The 26420-nt window shown below is 36.0% G+C and overlaps 1 protein-coding gene across 7 annotated transcripts in view; it reads right to left on the bottom strand.

Annotated features, from left to right (window-relative positions):
• The window catches only part of SYTL5 (synaptotagmin like 5), a 216001-nt gene that overhangs the window by 75347 nt on the left and 114234 nt on the right, over nucleotides 1-26420 (bottom strand). For 6 of the 7 annotated variants that reach the window (XM_025051343.1, XM_025051339.1, XM_025051342.1 and 3 more), the window contains exons 2-3: nucleotides 25441-25921; nucleotides 5220-5429 (exon numbers count right to left, since the gene is read on the bottom strand). In XM_025051343.1, coding sequence (XP_024907111.1) covers nucleotides 5220-5429; nucleotides 25441-25559 — 329 coding nt within the window. In that variant the 5' untranslated portion in view covers nucleotides 25560-25921. Of the gene's footprint in view, nucleotides 1-5219; nucleotides 5430-9568; nucleotides 9729-25440; nucleotides 25922-26420 lie in introns of those variants that run through there. The other variant, XM_025051340.1, reaches the window with a different exon arrangement.

Below are 26420 nucleotides of genomic sequence, written 5' to 3' on the forward strand. Positions count from 1 at the left end.
GTGACATAGAGGGGAGGGGGCTAGGGGGCTGGAAGAATGGGGTGAAGGGTTAAAGAAGTACAAATTAGTAGTTGATAGTTGGGCACGAAGATGGGGAGTACCGCACAGGGAATGCAGTTAGTATTAATATGATGGCTAAGTAGAAGGCCAGGGGAGGAAGAGAGCAAATAGGGGGATCATTTTATGAACTATATAGATGTCTAACCAATGTACTGTATATTTGAAACTAATTTGAATAAATAAATTTATTTTAAAAAAAGAAGTACAAATTAGTAGATGATAGTTGGTCACGGGGTAGGGGAGCATGGCAGAGGGAATGCAATTAGAATGCAATTAATATGATGGCTAGATGGAGGGCCCGAGGAGGGAGGGAACAAATGTGGGGATCATTTTATGAACTATATAGATGTCTAACCAATGTATTGTATACTTGAAACATTCAAATAAATAAATTTTAAAAAATTTTAAAAATATAGAAATCATATAGAATATGTTCTCTGATCACAGTAGAATTAAGCTAGAATTCAATATGAAAAAGATACAGAAAAATATCAGTGAAATTAGAAATGAAGAAAGACAATTATAAATAACCCATGGTCAAAGATAATGATCACGATGGAAATTAGAATATAGAATAAAATGTGTATCATAAAAATAACTGATATAAAAATGTGTGGGATGCAGTTAAAGTAGTGAAAACGGAAATTCAACCTGTAAATACATATTCAACAAAGAACAAAATCTAAAAACTGAAAAATTAAGTATCTAAGCATCGGTTTCAAAAAACTGTTAATAAAAAATAATTTAAATCCAAAGAATGTAAAAAGAAAAAAAGAAATATGGAACAAGGAGAATTCAATAAAATTGAAAATATATAATATGGCAAGAAAAAAAGATATGTATTAGAAGAGAAATAAATTATTTTTCACAGATGACATGACTGTATATAAAGAACATCTGAAAGGCTTCACAGAAACTGTTACAACTTAGTGAATTTAACAAGATTTCTGAATACAAAGTCAGACTATCCAAGTCAATTCCTTTTCTACAATTGCATATCAAAACAAACAATAAATAAATAACAAATTTTAAAAGGACACTATAATAACAAAAATCAAATATTTGTAATAAATCTAAGAATGTGTAAGATGTATACCAGTAAACTATAAAATATTATTGACAGAATTTAAAGACTTAGATAAATGGAGGGGCACATAATGTTTGTGGATTGAGACTAAATATTGAAAGGTGTCAGTTCTCCCTCAGATTGATCTATTAATGTAATACAATGTTGATAAAAATGCCAGTAAGGTTTGTTTTGTGGAAATTGTTAAGCTGACTCTAAAATTTATATGAAAATACCAACGGTGAAGAATAGCCAGATCATTTCAAATAAGAACAAAGTGGCAATCTAATGAATATAATAATTCTGATAAAGCTACAAGAATTAAAATAATGTGACATTGGCATGATGTTAGACACATAATAGAGTGGTCAGAAATGATACTTGTTTGTGAAGGTGACATTGTAGAGCAGTGAAAAAATGATGGTCTTTTTAATGAATGTTGCTAGGTCAAGTGGATGCCCATATTAAAATAAAATAATTAATCCCTAACATGTAGCATACATAAAAATCAGTTCCAGGTATATTCTAAGTCTAAGGGTAAAAGCTGAAACAATAACAATTATAAAAGATAACATAGGCAGATAGTTTCATGAGACAGGAGTTAGAGAAAATTTTCTTTAGCAGGATACAGAAAAAATCCCACTAATCATACAGGAAAAGATAAACAAATTGAGGTACTAAAACTTAGATATTTCTGCTCATCAAATGACACCATTAAGCAAATGAAAAGGCAAGTCAAAAGGTGGGTGAAGATATTTGAAACACAAGTGGCAGCTTGTATGCAGAACATATAAAGAACGCCTTCTAATCAGTAAAAGACAGACAATTCAAAGGAAAAAAATAGGCAAGGCACTTGAACTAGCACTTTACAAAATAAGATGTTCAATAAACTGTGAAAATATTCTCATTTTCATTAGTAGTAAATATGCAAATTAAATCCACTCCATACCCAGCAAAATCACAAAAATGAAAAAAAAAAGTGTTGGTAAAATGTGAAGTAACTGTGACTCTCATGCATTGCTAGTGAGAGGGTAACTTGGCACAACCACTTTGGAAACTATTTGGCATCATCTACTGAAGTTGAACATATGCATATTCTATGGCCCAGGAATTTTACTCCTATGTATATATCCATTAGAAATACACACACATGCACCAAGAGACATACGCAAGAATATTTACAATAACATTATTTGTGAGATGAAAACTTGAAAACATCCCAAATATCCGTCAATGATACAACAGTATATAAATCATGATCTATTTATAAAATATATCATAAAACAGTGAAAATGAATAGATAACTGCTATATGCAACAAAAATGGATTAGTCTCACAAATGTAATGTTAACCAAAATACATTATAAACAAATACACAGTATATAACTCAATTTATACAAAATACAGATGGTCCCCGACTTACGATGTTTCCACTTATGTTTTGACTTTACGATGGTGTAAAAGCAATATGCATACTAAATCACGTAAGATGTTTAACACATTATTATAAAATAGGCTTCGTGTTAAATGATTTTGCCCAACTGTGGGCTAATGTAAGTGTTCTGAGCCCATTTAAGGTAGGCTAAGCTAAGCTATGATGTCTGGTGGATTAGGTATATTAAATGCATTTTTTACTTTTACAATATTTTCAACTTAAGATGGATTTATCTGGACATAACTCCATCGTAAGTCAAGGAGCAACTGAACAAAAAAAAATCAAAGCTCATCTATGGTGCTAGCAGGATAGTGATTATAGTTGGGGAATTAAAAGGGAGTAGTGATTGGGAGGAGGAATGAGAAAGACTTCTGGGATGTTAGTAATGTTTTATTTCTGCACCTGGTGATAGTTACACAGAAAATGTGATAATTTGCCAAGCTGTATACCAGTGCTTCTCAACCAGGGGCAACTTTTGCTCTTCATAAGACACTTAGCAATGTTTGGAGGAATTTTTCATTGTCATAACTGGAAAGGGGGAGGGTTGCTACTGGCACCTAGGGGGTAGAAGCCAGGGATGCTGCTAAACATCCTACAGTGCATGGGACAGTCCCCCATTCACTCCCCAGCAAAGAATCATATTGCCCCAAAATATCAGTAATGCTGAAATTGAGAAACCCTGTTGTACACTTGTTACTTGTGCCCTTTTGTGTACGTAAGTTAACTCGTTTTTGTTTTTGCTTTTTTTAAAAAGGCCACATGTACATGTATCCATAAAAAAAACAAAGAGGCTACTTTCTTTCCAAGTTTTCCTATTTCTATTTCTTTGTTTCTTGTTAATTTGATTTGATTTATCTTTTGCTGGTCATTAAGTGCTGAGAGGGACAAATGCTCCTGGAAAAATGTATGAAAGTAAAACTAAAATTGAGGACATTCTGCCCATTTATCTTTTCCTCTATGACTCATTATTTGACTATTCTGGAAGAGCTTTTACATCCAACTCTGAAATGCTAAATTAAGGGGAGCAGAGTTGGAGAAATCCATTACCCCACATGGAGACAAGCTTTCTAAGAAATGACCAGGGTCTAAAACAGCGACTTTTGCATTACTTATTTGAGTCACAGATGTATCACATTACTTTTAAGTAGAAAGCAAAGTGCATTATTGATACTTTTTCTGTATAAGTATATGGAGAAATATCCAAAGTAAATACTTTGATTTCATGGGAAAAATAGTAAGATATCCAGCATTATTTTTGCATCCTGATTTTGGATATGACTAAACTCAGTTTAGAAAATAAATACAAATTTCGACAAAGGCTACTTTGTAACCCATATGTCAATGATTCCATCAGTGTTCATTCCATCAGATCTGTTAAAGGGTGTTTGCTAATTAAAGGAAATACCAAAAGTAAATTACTTATGTAGGATAAAGAATGTAAGATGGTTGCTTAAGTAAATTAACGTATCCAAGGAAAGTAATAAAATAATTTAAATGGTTCATATTTTCAGAATTGCTTAACTCAATCCAGTGTCGAAACATAGTATGAATTGTTCAATTCAGGATCATTTTTATGGAAAACAATGCAATCACTAAATATAGGAATCCTCAATAGAACACAGTAGTCCTTAATCAGAGAAGCTGGAAGTGGAAAGTCACTTACTCTTACTTTTAAACTATTCACTTTCCTCTTGATGTAATCTCTTAACTCCTACAAGATGAGTTAGTAAGGAAGAAACATAAACTAAACTAAACCAAACCTAACCAAACCTACCAATCAACCCAACCTGAAGTGATGCCAGTATTCCCCACCTCAAACACAGGAAAGAGAGAGACCAACAGGGAGCTGCCTTGAAATTAGATCATTAGGCACCTCCCAGAGCAGAGGAGATGAAGGGACCTTGGGAGGAAGAAAACATATCAATTGATCCAGGGGGAGATTTCTCGAAAGGGTGAAGTTTGGTAGGCCCCCAGGAGGCATAGATATCGTATCACATATAGACTCTAGTTTAACTGAATCCAGGTTAGCAGAGTGAAACCCGTGGCAACTGCACACCCACAGGCTAAACACAAAGGTGAATGAAAAGGTTCTCAACCTTCATCCTTTCTCAAGTACTAGGTTTGGAAGAAATTTAGGAAATACTCTAGCTTTGCCCTTCAGCTGATATGAAAAGCAAGGTGAACATTTCAAATTTATCTTGCAGGTCACCCCAAATGTCTCAGAATGTCTCAGCGTAATTGTCTGTGCCTTCTGAGAAGCTATGTGGAGCCAAGTGGGCTTCTAAGAGAAGAAAGCTCATGCGTGGTTTTCAAATGCAGAGAAAAGACTTCATTCTATGAGGCTTCTAATTTTACTATATGTTATAGCTTTTGAAAATAAAAATACTGTTCTCTATTTCTCTCTCCCTCCCTCCCTCTCCATCCCCCCTTCTCTCTCTCTCTCTCTCTCTCTCTCTCTCTCTCTCTCATTCTCTTTCTCTTTGTCTCTCTCATCTCTCTCTGAAGGATGCCAAGAAAGCATTGTCGATCCTAGGATTGGTTCGGCTACACTTTTAATTACACATTCTATCCCTAAATTTTAAATACTCTTTCTTGTTTGCTTCTCCATGCCAGTCCCTTTACTCGTCAAATCTGATTTTCCAAACAAAGGCAACTCACGCGACTTTGGCACAGACAGTGCACTTCCAGCTGCCATCATATCCCGAAACGCGACATTCGCTGCACACTCTCAATGAGCAGGCCTGGCATGGATCTCCCCGGTCAAATATTAAGCCCAGGTTTCTCTGACAGTGGACACAGACTCTGCTGGTCTCTTGTTGAGTCTTCCCACTTCTACGTTTTGCTTCTAAGAGTTCATTTTTCAGTTTCCTGGAAAAAGAGAAAAAAAATCACATATCCGAAAAGATGTTTGCACACAGATGTTCATAGCAGCATTATTCACCGTGGCCAGGACATGGAAGCAACCGAAGTGTCCTACAATAGATGGTTGGCTAAAGAAGCAGTGATACATATATACAATGAAATATTACTCAGCCATAGAAGAGATGAAATATTGTCATTTGTGACAGTGTAGATGGACCTCAAGATAATCATGCTAAGGAAATGAGCCAGACAAAGTTGAAAACCACATGATATCACTTATATGTGGGATATAAACCTAAAACCAACAAGTGAATGGGATAAACAAAGACTCATGGACATGGACAATAGACTAGTGGTTACAAGAGGGTAGGGGTTGATAGAAGATGGGGGAGGTAGATGGGGTAAAAGGGGTCAAATATGTGGTGACAGAAAGAAATCTAACTATGGGTGGTGAACACACAGCGCAATATATATATATATGCCTTACTGTTGAATTGTACATCTGAAACTTCCTGGATTTCATTAACCAATGTCATCATAATAAAAATATAAATAGATAGATAAATAAATGTCTTAAATAGATTAAAATTATATGAAAAAATAAAATGAAGGAGACTAGCTATCTTTATTTAAGGAATGTTTTCATTTGGAAGAACATTTGAAAGAATCAAGGAATCAGAGCCAAATACTTTCAGAAAACACAATATCTCCCTCCAGAATCAACAATCTTTTGACATCAATACATGTTTGTGTTTTAATTCTGAATTTTGACATCCTTCACTAGCACTACTATTTTGCTGGTAGTATTTATTCACATTCGACTCTAACTTCTCCAGGATATCTTTGATACTATAACATTAGAACATAATCCTCCATCTGGAGATATAAACAACACCATGTTCTTTCTTGCCTAGATAAACTTTATGAGGCAAGAGTGAGAAATTAAGTTTGGCAACATTGTTACCCTGTGAGAGGCCTGCAGAGCCTGGCTGAATGCCTCTCCCCGCTCCAACTCCGTCTATCTCTGAGAGAATAGGTAGGGCCGTGATCAGCAGTTAAGAACTTGTCAAGACTAGCTGAAACCAGTCTAAACAAGATGACTGTCTAAATAACTTCCAAAAGATTTTAAAGTTCATAACAATCTCCACGCTAAACACACCTACCAGCGCCAGGACAGTTGACAATCGCCATGACAACGGCCGGAAGAGACCATTAAAAACAAAAAGAGGGTGGAAACATGATCCCAGGAAAGCTGGCCCTTCCCACTCCCAGCCCCGAAAATCCATGAATATTCCTCCTACCTATTTACTTAAACTTCTCCTTGATTTCTACTACTCTATTTAAGCCATTTCTCGACTGTTAAGAAGTGGATTTGAGAGTTGCGCTCCCTCTTCTCCATTCTCTGGCCATAGAATAAAAGCTTGCCCTGTTAATGCTCACTTTTGGTCTCCTAATTGGCTTTGTGACACTGAAGGGGAAAAGAACCCTGCTTGGGGTCCTCGAAAAGGGGACTCTTGTTCCTTGGTAACAATATGGGTACTTTCCTTAAGTCATCCAATGAAGAGTTAGCTACAAAGACATTGCCCGCGGTTCTAAATCTAAACCCTTTTACTTAGCATTTGAGGGTTTCCAACAATTTCCATTGACCTATGGGCTCTGCTATCAGACATGACTATGTTTGAATCCAGGTTCCATCATGAATTAGCTGTATGACCTTAGGCAGTGATTTACCTACTCAACTCTATCTCCTCATTTCTAAAATGGGGGGAGTAATACTCTTACATGATTGGTTTTAAGATTAAATGAAATAATATATGTAAAGTTACTAGCATGATTCCTGGCACATAGGTACTAAATAAATGCTATTTCCATGTCCCTTCTTTTGTTTTCTACCTGAAATGTAACCTAGATATATATATATATATATATATATACACACACACACACACACACACACACACACACACACACATATGTATATATATGTAAAATGTAACCTAGTCAAATATTATAAAATAGCTATTCAAAGTGTGGTCTTTGTTCTAGAAGTGTTGGCATCATCTGGGAGCTTGTTAGGAATGTCAGGGCCACACCTCAGACCTACTAGATTAGATTCTGCATTTTCACAAAATATCCAGGTGATTAGAGTTTGAGAAGCATAGCTCTGGAACATTTATTTTCACATTTGGCTATATATTGGCATATTATTAAAAATACTGATTCCCGAGTCTCGCCCTCACAGATCTTGATGTAACTGGGTTGGGATGTGGCTTACAGAATGATATTTTTAAAAGTTTCCTTATTTAATTTAGTATACTTCCAAATTTGGAAAACACTACTCTAGAAAATAGGTTCATTCCCAATTAAATGCTTCACAGACATGCCATTTCTTAACTCCATTCATCTCCAATCCCTTCGTCAACACAACATTTCTAACAAACATCCCAGAATCAACCCACACATCTCATATCATCCCCTTTTACATTTGTGTTACTGTGCTTTGTTATACCCAACTAGACTAGCATCTCCCCAAAGGGAGAAACAAGGACTTCAGTCTCTTATACATACTGTTTGGGACCCAATTCCATGCCAGATTAAATGGTACTTAAATGTTTAAAACTATTATCTCTTTTGGGCCTTCGAACTAACTTGTGAGGTATTATGAGTCTCACATTAAAGGTAGTATGCAGTATAGATAAAAACAGAAACCAGGTTTTTAATTTCTAGCCTAAGGAGAGATTCATAAATGGGGGATTTAAAAAGTGAGGAGTAAGATTTCCAAAACATGTGACTGTCTCATTCATTTAGCCAATGAATATTTATTGAGTACCTATTGTGTGCTAGGCATTCTGATACTCTGAGATAAAAATGAGTCAAAACAGGATATCTGTTAAGAATTTCCATTATCCTTGTTGTTAGTTGAGAAGACAAATGATGTAAGAGCCACAGAGAGCGCTCTAAAGTCCTCAATCTTTTATCTAAACACAAATGACAAAAACCCACAACACATGCTTTCCTAATCCCATACAAAGTACCCTCGTGTCCCTTTTATTCCATGATAAATGTCTCATAAAATTGTAAGAAAAGTTCCACACAATTTAGTTTTGAAAATCTGTAGAAGCTACAAGCATTAAAATAACAGGATAAGTTCTCATTTGAAGACAACTGTTTTATTTGGAGAAGTACAGCAGACATTTAAACACCTCAGGACACAGGAGAAATAAAACATTGCCTATTCAAAATGTATAACAATTTCCACCCTGGACGTGCCCTATCTTGTCTGATCTCGGAAGCTAAGCAGGGTCAGGCCTGGTTAGGACTTGGATGAGAGACCACCTAGGAATACCAAGTGCTGTAGGAGTAAAAAAAAAAAAAATGGAAAAAAAAAATAACAATTTGTGCAATAACGATAAAGAAACAAAGTAATCAAAATGTGTAGAACAAAGATAGCAATCCCAGACAGTAGTCCTATCCCAGTAGGCTGGGTTCCAAAGACTAATTAACTGAGAAAATGGGGTATTTCAACAATAAATTCTCTTCTGGAAAAAATTCTATGATCAGACACCTGAAGTTCAACCACTTAAACTAGAGTGAGACTCCTTGGAGAAATTATGGCCATAAAGTCAAACATTTATATTGCATCTTTCTTTGTGTTCTACTGACAGGACTTTATTTAGCAGTCAGGTTTCACCTAGTTAGCATTTCTAGAGTCTGAAAAGACTTGGGGCTCTGTATAAATCAGGCCACAGGGAGGCAAGAATTTAAAGGTCCAAACACATTAGTTGAGAAATTCTTAAGGCAATTCGTGGTAATTGTCCTACATATTCTGGAAACTATCTCTTGAGACATGTGGGGAAAGCTGGGAAGAATTCCATAGGCTGGCGCAAAATATTAAGCAGCTTACTGGTTTTTTCAAATGTCTCCTTGAAACTGACCTAATTCAATCATGTCTAGATAATTCACATTAAGTGGACACAGCCATTTTTGGACAGTCAAGAAGAGGAGAAAAGAGGGTGATTGCAACCAGGAAAAGAAAACATGCAACTGGAAAATCAGTACCAAAGAAAAAGGGAAGTATAGGGAGCTAGAAGAGAGGAACAGGATGGGAGATATCACTTCCCCCTGCTTTACTAGCCAGCACTTACAAAGCAAAGTAGACCTCATTTGTTTCCTGCACTGTGGGCCCAGTCTCACAGACATATCTGAGGATGATGAGTTTCTGGGCCATAAGCACAGTATCTGTTCATTTCTCTCATCCACATAAGCTAAGGATGCTTCTGGTGTCAAGTAATGGGCATAAAATATTGGTTTCATCCCCTCCCTCTCCTGCAAAACAAAACAAAACAAAACAAAACAAGAAATCCAAAATGAGGCAGTTGCTTGTATTAGTTCAACTACAAAATCAGGTCATTAAGGATTCCTTTCATCCTTGCATCCTGATGGTTTCCTACTTTCAAGATGTGGCTTATCATTCCTATACAAAATGACCAGGCAGCTCCAGCATAGCATCCCCATTTAAGGCAGAAAGAAGGCATGTTAGAAGAGATGTCAGTTGTACCTGTTTCTTAACAGAAAAGCAAGAATTGACTTGGAAGTCCTGCCATCAGACCTCTTCTTAGATTTCCTTGACCAGTCAGTGTCACATCACCACCACTAGCTGCAAAGGATACTGGAAAAGTAAAATAAGTTGGGACTGCATATCCCTGTCCTCTTGGCATTAGATGTGGTCATATGACTGGCATTCGTCCATGAAATGTGATACATGATTCCAGGTAAAAGCTGTAAGAGTGAGTGCTTTGTTTGCTACATACCCTCTTCTTTGGATGGACAAAGGTAATGTCCCAAATAGTGTCTGCTTTGTAAGTCTGGGTCCTGGTCTGAGGATGCCATGAAGTAGAGTCCCCAACCATCCTGTTAGGGACATGTAGCGTGAGAGAAAACTAAATCTTTGTTGTAATAAGCCACAAAGAATTTGAGGCTGTTACTTCAGCATCACTTAGCCTATGCTGACTGATAAATATACAGCCTAGTTCTTTATCTGGCTGGCTCCTATATATCCTTTTTACTTCAGCTTTACTGCTGCTTCCCCAGAGAGGCTTTCTCTGACCACCAAATCTATAGCAGATTCCCATCTTATTCTCACTCATAGGACTGTATTCTTTTTCTTCACAGAACATACCATAATTTGTAATTGTATCTTTATTTGGCTGTTTTTAACTGGTTTAATGTTTGTTTTTGCCAACTCCTCTGTAATGCCCATGAGGGTAAGACTATCTGTTTTGTTCAGTTTTGCATTTTAAAGCACATGAACAGTGGTTGTAACATGATAGCATTTAATTAAATGAATAAAAGAAAGCATAAGTAAAAAAGCTAGCAAGTGACAGGAGAAAGAGCCGGGTAGGAGGAGAGGGAAACTCAACCATGCTACTTACTGGGTATCACTGGGCATTCCACTTAACATCTCTGGGTCTCAGCTACTTCAACTTCAAAATGAAGATAACGATTCTTTTCCTATCTTCCTCTGAGGGTGTTTGTGAAGGCCAGAGGCAATGAAGTATGGTAGTGAGATTTCTGAATTATAGAAGCCTTTACAATATAAAGCCATCGTGATTTAAAAGAGAATGAGAAAATTTTAAATGTGCAATGTTGGATCCATTCCGAATAAAGTCAAATTAAAATTGTCTTAAATTGAGATTTAACACACTTTGGAAAAATAATGCAAGCCTGAGAAAATTACAAGATGTTCTCAATTACTTTGTTAAAATTTCCAGAACCTTTTTCCTCTTCCTTAACCTCATTCCTACACTTTTGTTCAGTAAGCAAAATTATGTTGATTCTTGAAAATAATAAAAATCTAACCATTCCCCTAGTTTTTCTTGTCTAAAGAGAAGCAAAGCATATAGGAGATGGATGAAAAATTGTAGTAGAGATAAATCTGGCACCAAATCAACTGTTAAAAACCGAAGAATACAAAGAAAAAGAAAAGAAGCTATTGAAGACATTTAATTCCAGCTAACACCAATTCTTCATTTGACATGAGCTCAGGATGCTCTCGCATTTTAAAATATTAGTTTATTCTTTATGTTTCCTTGTTGTTACATAGATACATTCATATTAATATGTGAATTCATGACCCATTTGTAATTGAAATTTTAAATATTGAAAAGATGAACTATCTCAGCTGCAGTTGAATGACAAAATCTTGTCATTTCTATGTTCTAGTGATATACTGAACTCATTTTTTTTTTCAGTTCCATAGTGTAATGGTTAGCACTCTGGACTCTGAATTCATTTTTTCTAGTCCATCATCAAAAGTGTTCAATACATTACACAGACTGCTTGCTTCATCTTTGCATAGATACATTCCTTTCAAATCAGGAATTGCTCGCATCAAAATTCCTGTCATATTTGAGTAGCATTATTTTTTTTTTGTTACCCTGCCTAGTCCCAATTGTACTCAACACTATTTTGCACCAAATAAGATAGAAATTTTAAAATAGAAGCAATTAGGTACCTAGAAGAGGAAGCCAGAGATAACAATTTGAAAAGCATCTTTGATTCACTTATGCCTTTAAACAATTCCCAATCTCATCTAGAAGAGCCTATCAAGGCTCAAGAGAGAGAATGAATAAGCAGGGACTATATACTAGTGGCCTAGAGCACAGGGCTCTAAAGTCAGACAGCCTGGGTTCAAATTCTGGCCTTACCACTTATTTCCTTTGAGACTTTAAGAAAATTACTTAACCTCTCTGCCTCTCAAAATACTCCCTCTGTTAAAAAAAAAAATCGTAATAGTTACAAATACATAGTTTTGATGCGAGCATTAAGTAAGATAATGTTGTTGTGAGCATTAGGTGTTAAACACAGCTTGATATATAGTAATTGTGGAATAGACAATTCTGGCATGTATCTCCCAATATCTGATCTACCCTGATTAGTGGAATGCCTAGCTAGGCTCATGACCACTCAGAATAAATATTATATTTCCCAGTACCTCCTGCAGTTAAATTTTGTCATGAGACTAAATGTTGGCCAATGTGATGTGATCAGAAATGATATAGACAACCTCTAGGACATGCCCCTAACAGAAAAGGGCTCCCATTCCCTTGAACTCTTTTATCTTCCCAGAGGCTGAGATGAAAACAACAGGGTGAACCATCTTGAATTAAGAGCCAAACTCTCCAGTTGGTGGAGCAACAAAAGTAAAGTAGCTCATACTCATGCTATAAGGGAGACAACGTAACAATACCACAAAGTTGCCAATCAACTGGCACTTTTCCATTTGAGAGCGATGTATTTTCATCTTGTTTAAGCGATTATTATAATGTGTCTCTGTCACCCACAACCAAGCGTATTTTCCAATAAATACAATAAGAACTTCAGTAAATATTAGCTCTTTTTTATTATTGCCCTCTTGCAGAGATGTTGCTATCAGGTTCTGCTTCAACCTCTGTGGCAATGCCTGCAAGCTAAATTCTTGTCTAGAGCTAGAGTTTCATATTCCTTTAAGAAAGCAAAACCATGGTGACTGATGAAAAATACTGTCAAACCAGAAACAATGAAAGAAAAATCACTTGAAGTACTATATAATGTCACAGCAGCCTGATGTCAATGACTGCATACCTCCTGGCACTCCTGAATTCTGTTCACATCCAGAGGCAATGCCATCAACACTGGGGCCATTTCATATTTGCCTAAGGAAAATCCAGGGGTGACCAGACCTCCTTTCTCTACTCTGAATATAAAAATATTACTTTTTCATTTTGATTGTAGCTTCTGTGCACAGAACCTATTCATTATTGAAAACTAACCATCACAACACTTAGCCAAAATACTAACAGGCAGTCTATTTTACACGTCATGCCATTTGACAGTAACTCATGAGAAAGACATAAAGATTCCCATTTTATAGATAAAAAAGTAAAATCTCAGAAAGGAACTTGCTGTGGTTCATGGAGTTATGAAGTGGTGCAGTCAGGAATCAGATCCAGAATTTTATATTCCAAAATCTGCACTCTTCCCCAACATCAGGCTCCTCTCCTTGGTTCTCAATCTATTAAAATAGTTTTTATTTTTCTCAGAAAGAACAATGTATTATTAAAGACTGCTATTTCTTTCTTAGTTGTGCAAAGCCATGCTGAGGCCACTCAAAGTTACGCTCCAGTAAACATGAAGTGTTTCTTCTGCCCATTCTGCTTCTCAAACCAAATGGCATCTGCCCAAATGGCCTCTTATCACAGAGCCTCTCATGGCAAACATTCCCCAATGGAGCTGTTCTTCAACAAATATACCACTCTGGTCCTAATAAACTTTATAAAGCTTTTGATTAGCTTTCCAATCCAATGCTATTAAAAAGAATCGAGACCATCTGAGAACTGAGAGAAAGTTTTGGCTATGGAGAAAGCCACTTCAGAGAAAGTAATAAGGAACAGGATTGAAAAAACACTTGTCCAGATAAAAAAATTTTGTAAACTGTGCAAATTTCATGTGTTTAGAAATTGCCTCAAGGAAAGAGGGCATTGCGAAATCTTCATGTCTGCAGATGACACCAAGCATTTCTTGGTAGCAAAACACTTCACTCATAGAAATACACCAGATTATCTCACAAGGCCATGTGGACAGGCAACTATTTATTATTAACTAGATGGGCATACCTCATTTTGTTGTGTTTCACTTTATTGCACTTCACAGATGTTGCATTTTTTTTTTTACAAGTTAAAGGCAAGACATTCCACCAGCAATATGATTGTGACTCACTTTATTGCAGTGGTCTAGAACCAAACCTTTAATATTTCCAAGGTATGCCTGTAGTCTCAAAATCATAGCAGAAATTGATCTCATATGTAATTAGCCAACCAAGTCTTCCACCTGGAAATACCTTGAAATAACTATCATCTCAATTTCCTGGCCCAACAAGAAACAATGATGTGTTTTACTAATCTAAAACCCAAAGGACATCTTTCTCGAATACCAAAAACAACAGAAAATCCTGTTATCAATATGGTAAATTACTTAGAAAAAGAGGGGGGTGAACAGCCTAATATAACTTACAAAGTGATCCCACTGAAAAATACGAAAATATAAAGCACGAAATAATTTTAAAATTAAAAGAAACAAAGATTTAGAAGATTAAACTATAGTTTACAAAAAAAAAAAGAAAGAGGGGGTGGAGATAGAATCAGTAAAGCAAGAAGTAGGAAAGCTGTATTTCTTTTAAAAAAAAAAGATAAAGTACTGGACTTGTAAAGATTATTGCTATGACAATGCAAGGACAGAAGTGACTTGATGGGAGAAAATTGGGCATTTGTACATAAAAACAGGTAATTTAAAGAAAACATGTTGCCCTTAAAAATTCTTTAAAACTATTTCTGCTGCTAAAACAAATACGTACTAGTTTTAATTTTTATAAACATATGAATTTAATTTTTAAAATGTCTCTAAATTGAATTTGTGCACACTAACTTATTTTAAATGCAGCAAAAGAGTTATGTGTTCAGCAAAGACAATTATCAGTACTTAATTTTTCCCATTTTACCTCTTTAAGTATGTTTATAGGGACTCACATTTTCATAGATAAAGGTTATTATAAAATACACTTTCAGCATTTTTCCTAGTAATCAGTATCAGTATCTGGTACAAGAAATGTCAAGTCATCATTTCTTTGAAATTCATTGAAGATGACTATAAATGTTGTCTTCTTTATACGCTGTTTTTTTCTTATATCCTCCACTGAAAAAAATCACTGACAATTGCTTTCAGATTCCATAAAAAGGAAGATGAGATTTTTGCTAAGCCACAAATAAATCTGAACCATAAGATGCATGATCTTAATTACACCCATTTTTATCAGATTGCTAGGTTTTTTCCTCGTTTTCTTTCTACTCTTTTATATCAGTAAAAAACCCCAAATGTGAGCTGGACACATGGCCACCCAGAATAAAGACTACATTTCCCAGTTAAATTTACAAGCTCCCTTGCAGCATGTATGGCCGTGTGACTACATTATAGCCAACACAATGTAAGCAAGGTCATCTGTGAAACTATTCAAAACATGTCCTTAAGGGAAAGAAATCTGTCTTTTCTGCGCTTTGCCAGCTGACTGAAATGAGGACAGTAGGACGAGAGCTGGAGCAGCCATCTTGGACCATAAGGTGTGACTAAGACTCTCTCCTTGACCAAACTTTAGACAGGCTCCTCTGAGACCTCTTTTTAATTAGACTTTGTCCTTGGGTCCTGTCTTCAGCCTCAATAGTCCAGATTTAGTAAGAATTCTGCTAAATTAGTTTAATGAGAATCCCCTACCCCTGATATCTGATATCAATCTGGCCTGCCTTCAGCAAGAATTCTGATAGGCCAGTTTAGTAAAAATCCCTCTACCATCAATGTCTCCTCTTAGTAATTTTCCATTTATTGACCCCCTTACTGTGCTATAAATCCTCCTCTGTCTTTGCTGTATTGGGAGTTGAGCTTGATCTCTCTCCCCTATTGCCATAGTCTTTTTTTTTTTTTTTAATTTTTTTTATGATAGTCTTGAAATCTATTGCAATAGTCCTAAATAAAGTCTTCCTTACCATTTTAATAGGTATCGGAATATTTTTTAACAGTTATTAGCCCACGTTGAAGACGGCAGAGCAATCAGTTAGAAGGACCAAGGGCCTCTGATGAGCATGGAGCCACCATTATCAGCCCTGGATTGCTTTCCTCCCCTGTGCACCTCATCTATAAAAAAAAAAAAAAAAAAAAGAAACTTCTCTCTTACTTAAGCTATTATTTTGGTTCTGTGACTCTCAGAGTTGAGTTTACCCAAATCTCTATACTCATAAATAGTATGGATACTATTATAGAAGTAGAGAAGAATGTAAATCCTGACTGTAAAATACTAACTATATATAGAATTAAAGATGTAAATTATTTATATTTTACAGAAAGAATATATTAGTTTGAGTCCATGTAAAATTGGAGACTTTTCACAATCCAAATAAAATTTTGCTTCTATTAATTGGAAATTAATTCATCTCCATCTCCTATGCATTGCATACAATAAGTACATAATAAATTTTTGCTGAATCTTGAAAATATATTTCCCAAATATATGACAAAAAGAATTCATACAACATTGAAACACTAATACTCAATAGTACATGGATAAACGATGTGAATAAAAATTTCACAGAAGAGCAAATACAAATGACTAGCAATCACGTAAAAACACTAATAACCACATAAGTGCAAATTAACATAGGGCACAACTTTATCAAATTAGTAATGATTTATAACAGTACATTTGATGTTAGCAGTGCTATGATGTAATAGTTTAGTGAAGAGGAAATTGCCATGACATTTCTGGAGGCAATTTTTCAATTCCAAGGAAATGTCAATCAAAATATGAATAATATAATAAAAATTAAGACAGAAGATTTAAGAATAAGGATGTTCGTGGTAATTAAGACAAATAATCAAATATTGTATATCCATGTTGTGAAATCTTACCCAGCCAATAAGAATGATGCTTCCAAAGAATTTTTAATGACATGAAAAAAATGTTCATTAAATAAAGTTAAGCAAAACTGGAGGATACAAAATTACATAAATAATATGGTTCCAATTATATGAAAGTTACCTGTAGACACAGGAAAACATCAGGAAAGGAATTTAACAAAAGTGGAAACTATCTTTGGGAAGTTCATATTATATGCATTTTCTAATATTCTATAATATACATATTACTTCTATAATTAAAATATATCAAAATATTCTAAATATTTCTTTGAGTTAAGGATTTATGATATAAAAAATGTTGTATACATTGACACTATAGATCCTTGTACATTATTGATTTTACAAACGTTTAAAAAATCCTTTGCTGTGTAAGTTTCAATTTTAGACATTTGCATGAAATGCTCGGAAGTTACATTTAATTACTCTGCAATGAAATAATGATTAGGAAAAACTGTTAAATGTCATCGAAATTTTATTACAGATTTAAATCAATCAAACCCTAACTTCCATTAATATAGGAACAGTCATATAAACTGTTGATATAAAATGGTCACATGCCTGAAGTCTAAAATGTTAGAGGTGTTAGTTTGTTAATGAACTTTTCACTTATATTTCCTTATAAATAAAATGCCTATTTCACCAAGAATGTAGTTGGTATTTGCTTAATTAAATCTTCCCTTATAAACTGACCTACCTTTTGCAGGGTGAGTCTTCTTCACTCATCCTCCCAGCTGCGACATTCTACTCCACAATCATTCAGCCATGTTGTGGATTACATGGGAATTATAGTTCTGTTTCTTCCACTTACGATAAAAGGAACCGAAGTGCCCTATGATAGATAATTGGCTAAAGAAGCTGTCGTGCCTATATATAATGGAATATTATTCAGCCATAAGAAGATGAAATATTGCCATTTGTGACCGTGTGGACGGACCTCAAGATAATCATGCTAAGGAAATAAGCCAGACAGAAAAAGTTTAAAACCACACGATATCACTTATATGTGGGATATAAACCTAAAAGCAACAAACGAACAGGACAGAGACTCATGGACATAGTTTATAGACTAGTGGTTACCAGAGGGTGAGGGGAGGGTGGAGGTGGATAGGGTAAAGAGGATCAAATATGTGGTGAAAGAAAGAAATCTAACTATGAGTGGTGAACACCACACATACACATGCATGCCTTATTGCTAAATTGTACACCTGAAACTTACTGTATTTCGTTAACCAATGTCACCATAATAATTTTTTTTTTTAAAAAGGAAATGGTAGTTTCCTGGACGTGAGTGCAAATTAATCTCTGCTATCTAGGGGCATGTCCTCTACACCAGCAATACCCAACCTTTTTGGCACCAGGGACCAGTACTCCTATGAGAATCTAATGACTGATGATCTGAGGTGGAGCTGAAACGGTATCACTAATGCTGGGGAACAGCTGCAAATACAGATGAAGATTTGCTCACTGGCATGCCCGTCATTCACCGCCTGCTGTGCATCCCTGTTCCTAACAGGCCATAGACCGGTATCGGTCCACAGCCTGGGAGTTGGGGACACCTGCTCTACACCAAATCTGCCTAGACAGTACACAAGGAGCACAAGAAAGAGAAAGGGTACTAAAAGGGGAATTTTAGGAAGAATCAAAGAGATAGATTTATTCTCATTCATTCCCACCCCCTTCTCTCGCCCTGCCCATAGGTAACAATTTTACTTATGGTGACCATATTATTTCAAACAAAAAAAAATGGTCTGGCAATTATATCTATTTGGACAATCTGGTGTTTGAAATGTCCCCAAATATCAGGTATTAGTGGCCCTGTGCCTACAGTGAGCCCTACAAGAATTACTTGGAGGAAAATGCTGTAGAATCAAAATTTAGGTTAGTTTCTCAATGTGTATATATATATCAAAATCAGTAAGGTCTGTGGTGGGAAAAACCCTAAGGTTTTAAATTTGTTTAAGGCAAAGCCGGATTTTTATTCCATTTCTCTGTGACTCATTAAGAGTGTGTGTTCTATTAGGGAGCCAGTGTGTTCATGCTGGGAGTTTCTGTTAATCCATTAAGACACTTTGTGGCAATTTTACAAGGATTAAAACAAAATGCTTAACAAACCAGAAGCCCGCTCCAATAGTTCTCCTGGTGTTTTACAGTGACAGTGAGTCTTTAAGCTTTTGAGAAGGTCAAACTAATTTTGTTCTTAGTGGTAGTGATAAGATTTGGAAAAACAAACAGCCCCACAGATCAAATATTTGTAGAGTATTAAGAGGGAAGGCACTTACTGGCCTCCCTAACTTCCAGGCTGAATATATAATTCTTGAACTCATTTCACATCTATTTGAACCAAATATTTACCTTATTTGCAGGATTCCAAATAGCAGATTTGAATATACTGTCCCCTTCTGTTTCATCCTCCTCTTTCCTCCCTCCCCCTGCTCTAAAATGATGGTATCGACCACATAAAAACAAAGCCACAAGGTGAATGGAAGTTTCCAGGCTGGGATCTGTGGTCTCTTGATGATACTAAGCTCTGGCTTGCTTAGTGGCCCATCAGCTGAGCCAGTTCTGTGGAACAAAACAGAAAACACTTGTACTTTGGTTTTCAGCATGAAGAGAACAGTATAAGGAATTCTTGTCAGCTTTTATTGGGCAAAAGCAATGCTTCACTAAATGTCATAGTAACTTTGGATAGTGTTATACAGCTTATAGGTCAGAACTATCAGTAAATACCAGCCTAAAGAAATGTTTTCCACTTTGTTCCATTTCTCTGAAAGCTATTAGTAAGGCTGTGTATGGGCTTTCATCAGAGTGTGAATAGTACACTTATTGTATGAGCATCACAGCAGAGAGGAAAGGGAAGCAATATGGAGAGAACCTTAGCTCTGATGTTTACCAGCTGAGCAAATTATTTAATCTAAATTTCAGTTGCCACAGCTATAGTACATTTTAATAGCACATACCTCAGGGATGACATGGGGATTAAATGAAGATATATTTGTGAATTGAGTAATACATTCTCTGGTGTGAGATAGGCATTGGATAGTTTACCATCTCTTTTTTCTGCCTCCCTTCCCTCCACACCAAAAGGTCAGATATGTCACTCAGAAGTTAAAAGTGACCTAAGAGTTGAATGCGAGCTCTGGAGCCAGACTATGGGAATATAAATTGCAGTTCTGCCACTTACTATCTGTGCAACCTTGGACAAGTTATTTAACTGTGCACTTCAGTTTCCCCATCTATGGGGGGATATTAATAATTTCACCTCATTGGAAAGATGAATTTGTAATTTTTCCCTTGTAATTTACAGAACCTTCTATGATTTCTTGGTATTTTCTATTCTTCCAGGTTAATTTTGCTGTTATTCTACAGAGGCAATGAAACACATTTAAGCTATTCCAACACATGAGCCACTACAGATTGGGTGAGGCATAAATATCTCCTAGAGATGGCAAGACTCTGGGGAATCATTTAACCTCCCAGACAGAAGCCTATGCTCTATCTCTGATAGTTGACGGTTTCTAGTCCAACTCTATCCTATATCTTGGACTATAAATGTTCAGCTTCTCCCTGAGATGGCGGCTTATCAAGCTTTCAGGTTGTATGCGGCTATTCTTAAGGCTAGAAACTACCAAGGTGGTGTTTTCAACACCAAAGGTCAGCAAACTACAGCCCTTGGGTCAAATCCAGCCCACTTCCTGTTTTTGTAAATAAAGTTTTTGTTTACTTTTTATCCTTTTACTTTTATTGTTAAATTTGAAGTGAGTTTCTTATAGATAACATTTAGTTGGGTCATTTTTTTTTTAATTGGAACATGAGCCATTTCATACTACAATAGCAGAGTGAAGTAATCATAACAGAGAATATATGCCCTGTAGAGCCTAAGCTATTTACTATATGGTCCTTCACTAAAAAGTTTGCTGACTCCTGGTCTACACCATGGATAAAGTCTGATCCATAACTACAAACGTCTTTATGTTTATGGACCCAATAAGCATTAGATTGTGTCTCTGCTCACCTCCACTATTCTATTCTGACAATACATACATAGCACTTGGCCAATAGAAAATATTCGACGAATGTTGATTACTTCTGACTCTTGGGGACTGTGGGATGCTCTTGGCTGCATGTAACAGAAAATCTGATTCAAACTGCTATAAATAATGCAGAAATATATTATATTGCTTAAAGAAGAAGTCTAGAAATATGGCCGGTTCTTGTATATCAGGATGCTGACAACAATTCTCTGCCTCTCTTTTGGCTCAGCTTCATTGTTATGCTGGCTTTCGAATTCAACAACAATCGGGATTACATATTTCATTGAACAGGTCCTTCCATGTAAGCATTCCACAAATTTGGGCTACTGTCTAAGTGGGTCATCTTTGGTTTCATGTCCACTTCCAGACTAATAATGGTTGCCAGAGATATCCCAGTCAAGGGGTGACTGATTATTTAAAAATCCATTGCTGGAGCTGAGCAAAACTGAGATTTAGATAGGGAGGAAGAAGAGAGAAATGTATGCAATAAGGCAATCAATAGTGTTTACCATTAGAAATCCAAAAATAGGTGATAAAGAGAACATTAAGTCCAGATATGTTCTCAGGTATTGTAGTCAAATGGAAATGACATCCTCTTTGAACAAAGCTCACAGATGAACTGCTGAAATGAACAGTCATTTAAAAGTTGATTTCTTACACAAGGCAATACCACAAAGTAGACATTTAGTAGTATTTGTATTCAGGTACAGAAGGTCAAGTAGAGTTAGAATTTGTTAATGAGATTTTGGCGGGAGTAGATACTATGAGCCATGTACTTCTTTATGTTAAGCTCAGTTCTTCCAAAGTTAGAAACATCTAAGGTGCATAATGATCGACAAAGATGTTTATTTTGTGCTTCCAAATAGTCAATATTTTTTCCACCTGCAATCACTGTTATCACAACTTTTGCATCAGTTCTTCCCTCTTTCGTTGCATTAAAGCCATCGATAAATCTAAGTGATCTGTTCTTCAGAGAGAACATTTAAAATACCCTTACTCTCTAATAGTCAAAATCTCTGTCTAGGTATCTCCTACTACCTCTTCCTACTCGGACTGAAGGAGAAAAATATATTTGAGCCTTTTGGATGAACCTATAATGCTCTGATAATAGGCAGATGCCTCGCCCAGTCTGTAGTTCATGACTGGAGGTAATTATTAGGCTTCTCATGTGACTTTGAGTGCAGAGCACCTTTAGGAGCACCCAGAGACCAGTCTCACCTTAATAACTGCCACACTTCAGAGGCTATGTGGACTGTGGAGCACAGTTGGGTGATAAGCCTCTGAAATGATGATTCATTACAACTTTTACACTCTCCCATTGTTCTATTTTCGTTATCTCTAAGGAAAACCTACTCAAGCAAATAAATACACAAACAGTAAATCTAATGCTCCCCAAACTCCTGTTTACCTTCTAGATCAGTTTCTTCTTTGTAATCATTATAATGCATAAAAAAGTTTATTTGGCTTCCATTCCCTTCTGAAACCTATTAGGAGAATCTAAAGGTGATTTTTATGGTTCATGGTAAACAAATGAAACACAGTTGACATAGATTTGCCAATATCGAAATGCTTTTCACATTTCTGGGCTAAGCTCAACTATGACCTCTTCTGTGAAACTATTCCTTCTATTTCTATCTTCTATCTTATTCATAATTAATCACATCTTCCTCTAGATTCCCACAAAATATCAGCCTACATCTCTGTAGCATGGTGAAAACAATTATTATAATAGCTAGCACAAAAGTTTACTGTCGCAATAAAATCTACTACACCATAAATTCCTTGTGTTGACGATTAGGGAGGATATCAAGAAAAAGGACTAAGTTCCCTGTCTGATCTGGCAAATTTTCTGGTTGGGTTTTCCAGAAGCTAACTCTGAGATGTAGATTTCTGTGCAAGGAGGTGAAGCAGGAAAGGGAAGGGAAGAGGGGCTAAGCAAGTGTGAAGTCCAGCCTCAGATATGATCCCATAAGGAGCTCTAAAGCAGAAGCTGCACTGCAGTCTGTCTGGCCTTGAGGCAAAGCATTTCTGCACCATTTGGCCATTGGCTTGGGCTGCTCATTAGGGACATAAACTCACGTTTACCTGACACTTGTGGTTCTTTAATCCTATGGGTAACTCCCGCCACTCAAAGGTAGTCCTCTAAAAAAGTTAGTAGGTGCTAGCTCTTTGAAGTAAAGCATGTGGAAACTGGGAGATGGGAGCATAGATCTAACAAAGGATACAAGAGGATCTCAATAGAACACCAATAGTGGTCACTACAACTAGTAAATCAAGAGCCACACAAACCAACAATAGGGCTAATGATTATACCCAGGATTATTGAGTACTTACTGTATGTCAGCATTGCTCTAAGCTCTTGATAATAGCTTATTTAAGCCTTAAGACAACCTTATGAGGTAGTTAATGCTATTATTTCTGTTTTGTCAAATGAGAAAACTAGATTTATCTAAGGAAGTAACTTGTCTAAGGTGACACAAAGATTCCATGGTGTGACTAAGATTTCAATCAACAAGTGTGGGTGTGTGTGATTCAACAGCATGCATTCTAAATACCATTGACTTTGACGTGGCTTCTCAATATGCAAGGCTGTTAAGAGTGGCAGAGCCTGAGTCATCTGGCCTGGGATCATGCCTTGGTAGCTCAGAACAAAACAAGACAACATATCTAACACAGTGTAGAAAAAATACTCAAATCCTCAAAAAAAGTTTAAAGAGCCAGAAAATCAACAACTTTATCCTTCGTAGCTATTTTGTATATTATACTATTTGGCTAAATTTCTTTACAGAGAATAAAGAAAGAAGACAAGGGAAGAAAAATAGAGAAAAAGGAAGGAGTATAATACATTATTACTAAAAGATATTGAGAATGACAGAAAAATAATATCCCGAACAAAAGCCTATTCATTGTACTTCAGTGTTTCCTGGGATCTGATTATTAATTTTTTTCCTGAAGAGAGTGAATTTTAATTCTCTTGAGAATGTCATCAATAACTGGTTAGCACCTTGCCCCCCATAAACAATATAACTTTTTGTAGCACATTAGAAAATTTAGTCACTTTTATATACAGATATCAAATTATAATGTACACTTGAAAATTATATAATTGTATTAACCAATGTTACCCTAATAAACTTAATTTAAAAAATTTTTAAAAAGAGAATCTGAGGACAATAATAGGGGAAAAAAATTTAGTCACTTTTAATGACTGGAATGCCAATGCCAAAAATATCATTTCTTATTTCTTCAAAATCATTAACTGCCTTTTGTTGCCACCTGAATTACAGGCATAGTAAAAGTACGATAATTTTAATCAAAGCCATTGTTTCTTTAAGATTGACTGACTATCTTAGAATGATGGAAATGAAAATTCTGGGCTCTGAACTATGAAAAAAGCATCGATCAAGAATATTTCAATGTATTTCCAATTCTAAGGATCCTAGTTCCTTTAGGTACTTTGAATATTTTCGCAACATGTTCAGATAATCTTATGACAAGTTTTCTCCCCACGAAAAATAAACATAAGCTTCTGATTTTGGTTTTGGGTAACATACAAGACACTAAAGCTACATCATGTTGTATAGCAGGCACTGACCGAGGAGGCAACTCTATTTATTTCTGTTCCTCTATTCATAGGTGAGATGTAATAATCAAATATATTTAACAAGCAAAACATGACAGGCAGCAACCAATCACAATGAATGCAGCAACCAATCAGAATGATGCTATGACCATTCAGAACAGATGATGCAACCAATCATAATGGATGCTGGCTGAAACATAGATAGGTGAGGTCATAACTGGGGATCCAGCTAAATATCAGCCATGCCTACAATTGATATAAAACTTAATCGTACCCATATTATTCAACTTCCCTCACAGAGAAACTTATTTCAAGATATTCAGGTGATTACTGAGGTACTGCGGTTACTTTTCACTCTCCAGAGCCCCTTACTCTTCTCCCAGCTACAGTGGAGGCAAATTCCCAGTAAGACTGACCTGAGAATGGCATTATAAATAAATAATAGCTAACATTTATTCTACACTTAGTTACCAGGCTCTGCCCATGTATTATCTTCCTTAATTCTTGCAATAACCCTATGAGTTATCTTCTATTATTACCCTTGTTTTATTGATGAGGGAACCAAGGCATAGAGAAGTTGAGTAACTTACGCAAGGTCACACAATTAACACATACCAGAGCTGGTACTAAAACCTGGGCAGTCCTTCCACTTAGCTACTAGGTATGATGTTATTACCAAATGGACATTCTCATCACCACTATATTATCAGCTCAATTCCATTCTTCCATCTAGCTAAATAATAAAGCGCCAAAGATGTTTTCTAATATTTGATCTATTGCTGGGAACCTATGAAGTCACTGACCAATATTTGTCTCCAAAGTGGTTGCAATTGCTCCATTTCTGATCTAAATTGTTTCAAACAAACAGCGGTCAAGGAGGGCAGAAAAGATCAAAGAATATTACCTTATTCTCTTGTCCTCCACTTTTTTCAAATATTCATCTCTCTTTAAGACTCCCAAAATAATTTCCTTTTCATGGTCTAATAAAAATGATAGATTGATGAACTCTGAGTTCTTAGACATGGTATTTCAGCAGCAGCTCCGAGTAGCAGTGGTTGAATCTTCCAGGTGAATTGATATCCCAATTCTTAAGGCCCTCTTCAACAACCCAGAGGCACTCAGTTTTTTGATGTAGAGTAGTTTTTATAAGGTCTCTGAAGAACTACCAATGGTAGTTAGGTATTCATCCAGGCTACACAGAAAACAGGATCCACTGGGATTATAGTCCAAGAAAGTCATTATTGTCTTAACTGAAAAAGCTCTCCAAAGCCTTTGCTGTTGTGTACAGAGGCGGCAGCTGAGTTTCACTAATGATGCTCAACATTAATCTTTCAGAAAGCTACAGGGCAGGAATCAGATCTGCTGGGGGCAGAACCCAGAAAACACTGAAAAGGTGGAGAAAACAAAGGAGAGAAAAATTCATTAGGTCATTTTTCCCACTGCACTTGTAAGAGTGTCTAATTGTTTCAAGTGATATATTTAAAAAATAAATTTTAATCCATAGTGTGTTTATTACCATGAAATGTTATTTATATTTAGTTGATTCCAGGTTCTCTATGCAAATTCAGTTTCTTCCATTACAATTAGCTTCCTCTGCCAGCAGATCCCATACCATACTTGCAGCTGACCCATGGGTGAAGTGGGTCACCACCTGGGGACACTAAATGCACAGTCTGGACTGTCCATGACAGGACCAGTCCCTTAAGTGGCTCCCACCTCCTCCCACTTCCTTCTCACAAGTAAAAACACCACATAAAAAGCACTGCTAGCAAAACAAACATGAACAAGTGCTATATGTATCGACCTGAATACATCTTACAAACATCATGTTGAATGAAAAACTCAAGTTACAGAAAAATTCATGCAAAATGAAAGTACACATAT

This window comes from Pteropus alecto, unplaced genomic scaffold, assembly GCF_000325575.1.
Source record: "Pteropus alecto unplaced genomic scaffold, ASM32557v1 scaffold28, whole genome shotgun sequence".
In the NCBI taxonomy this organism is placed as follows: Eukaryota; Metazoa; Chordata; class Mammalia; order Chiroptera; family Pteropodidae; genus Pteropus; species Pteropus alecto.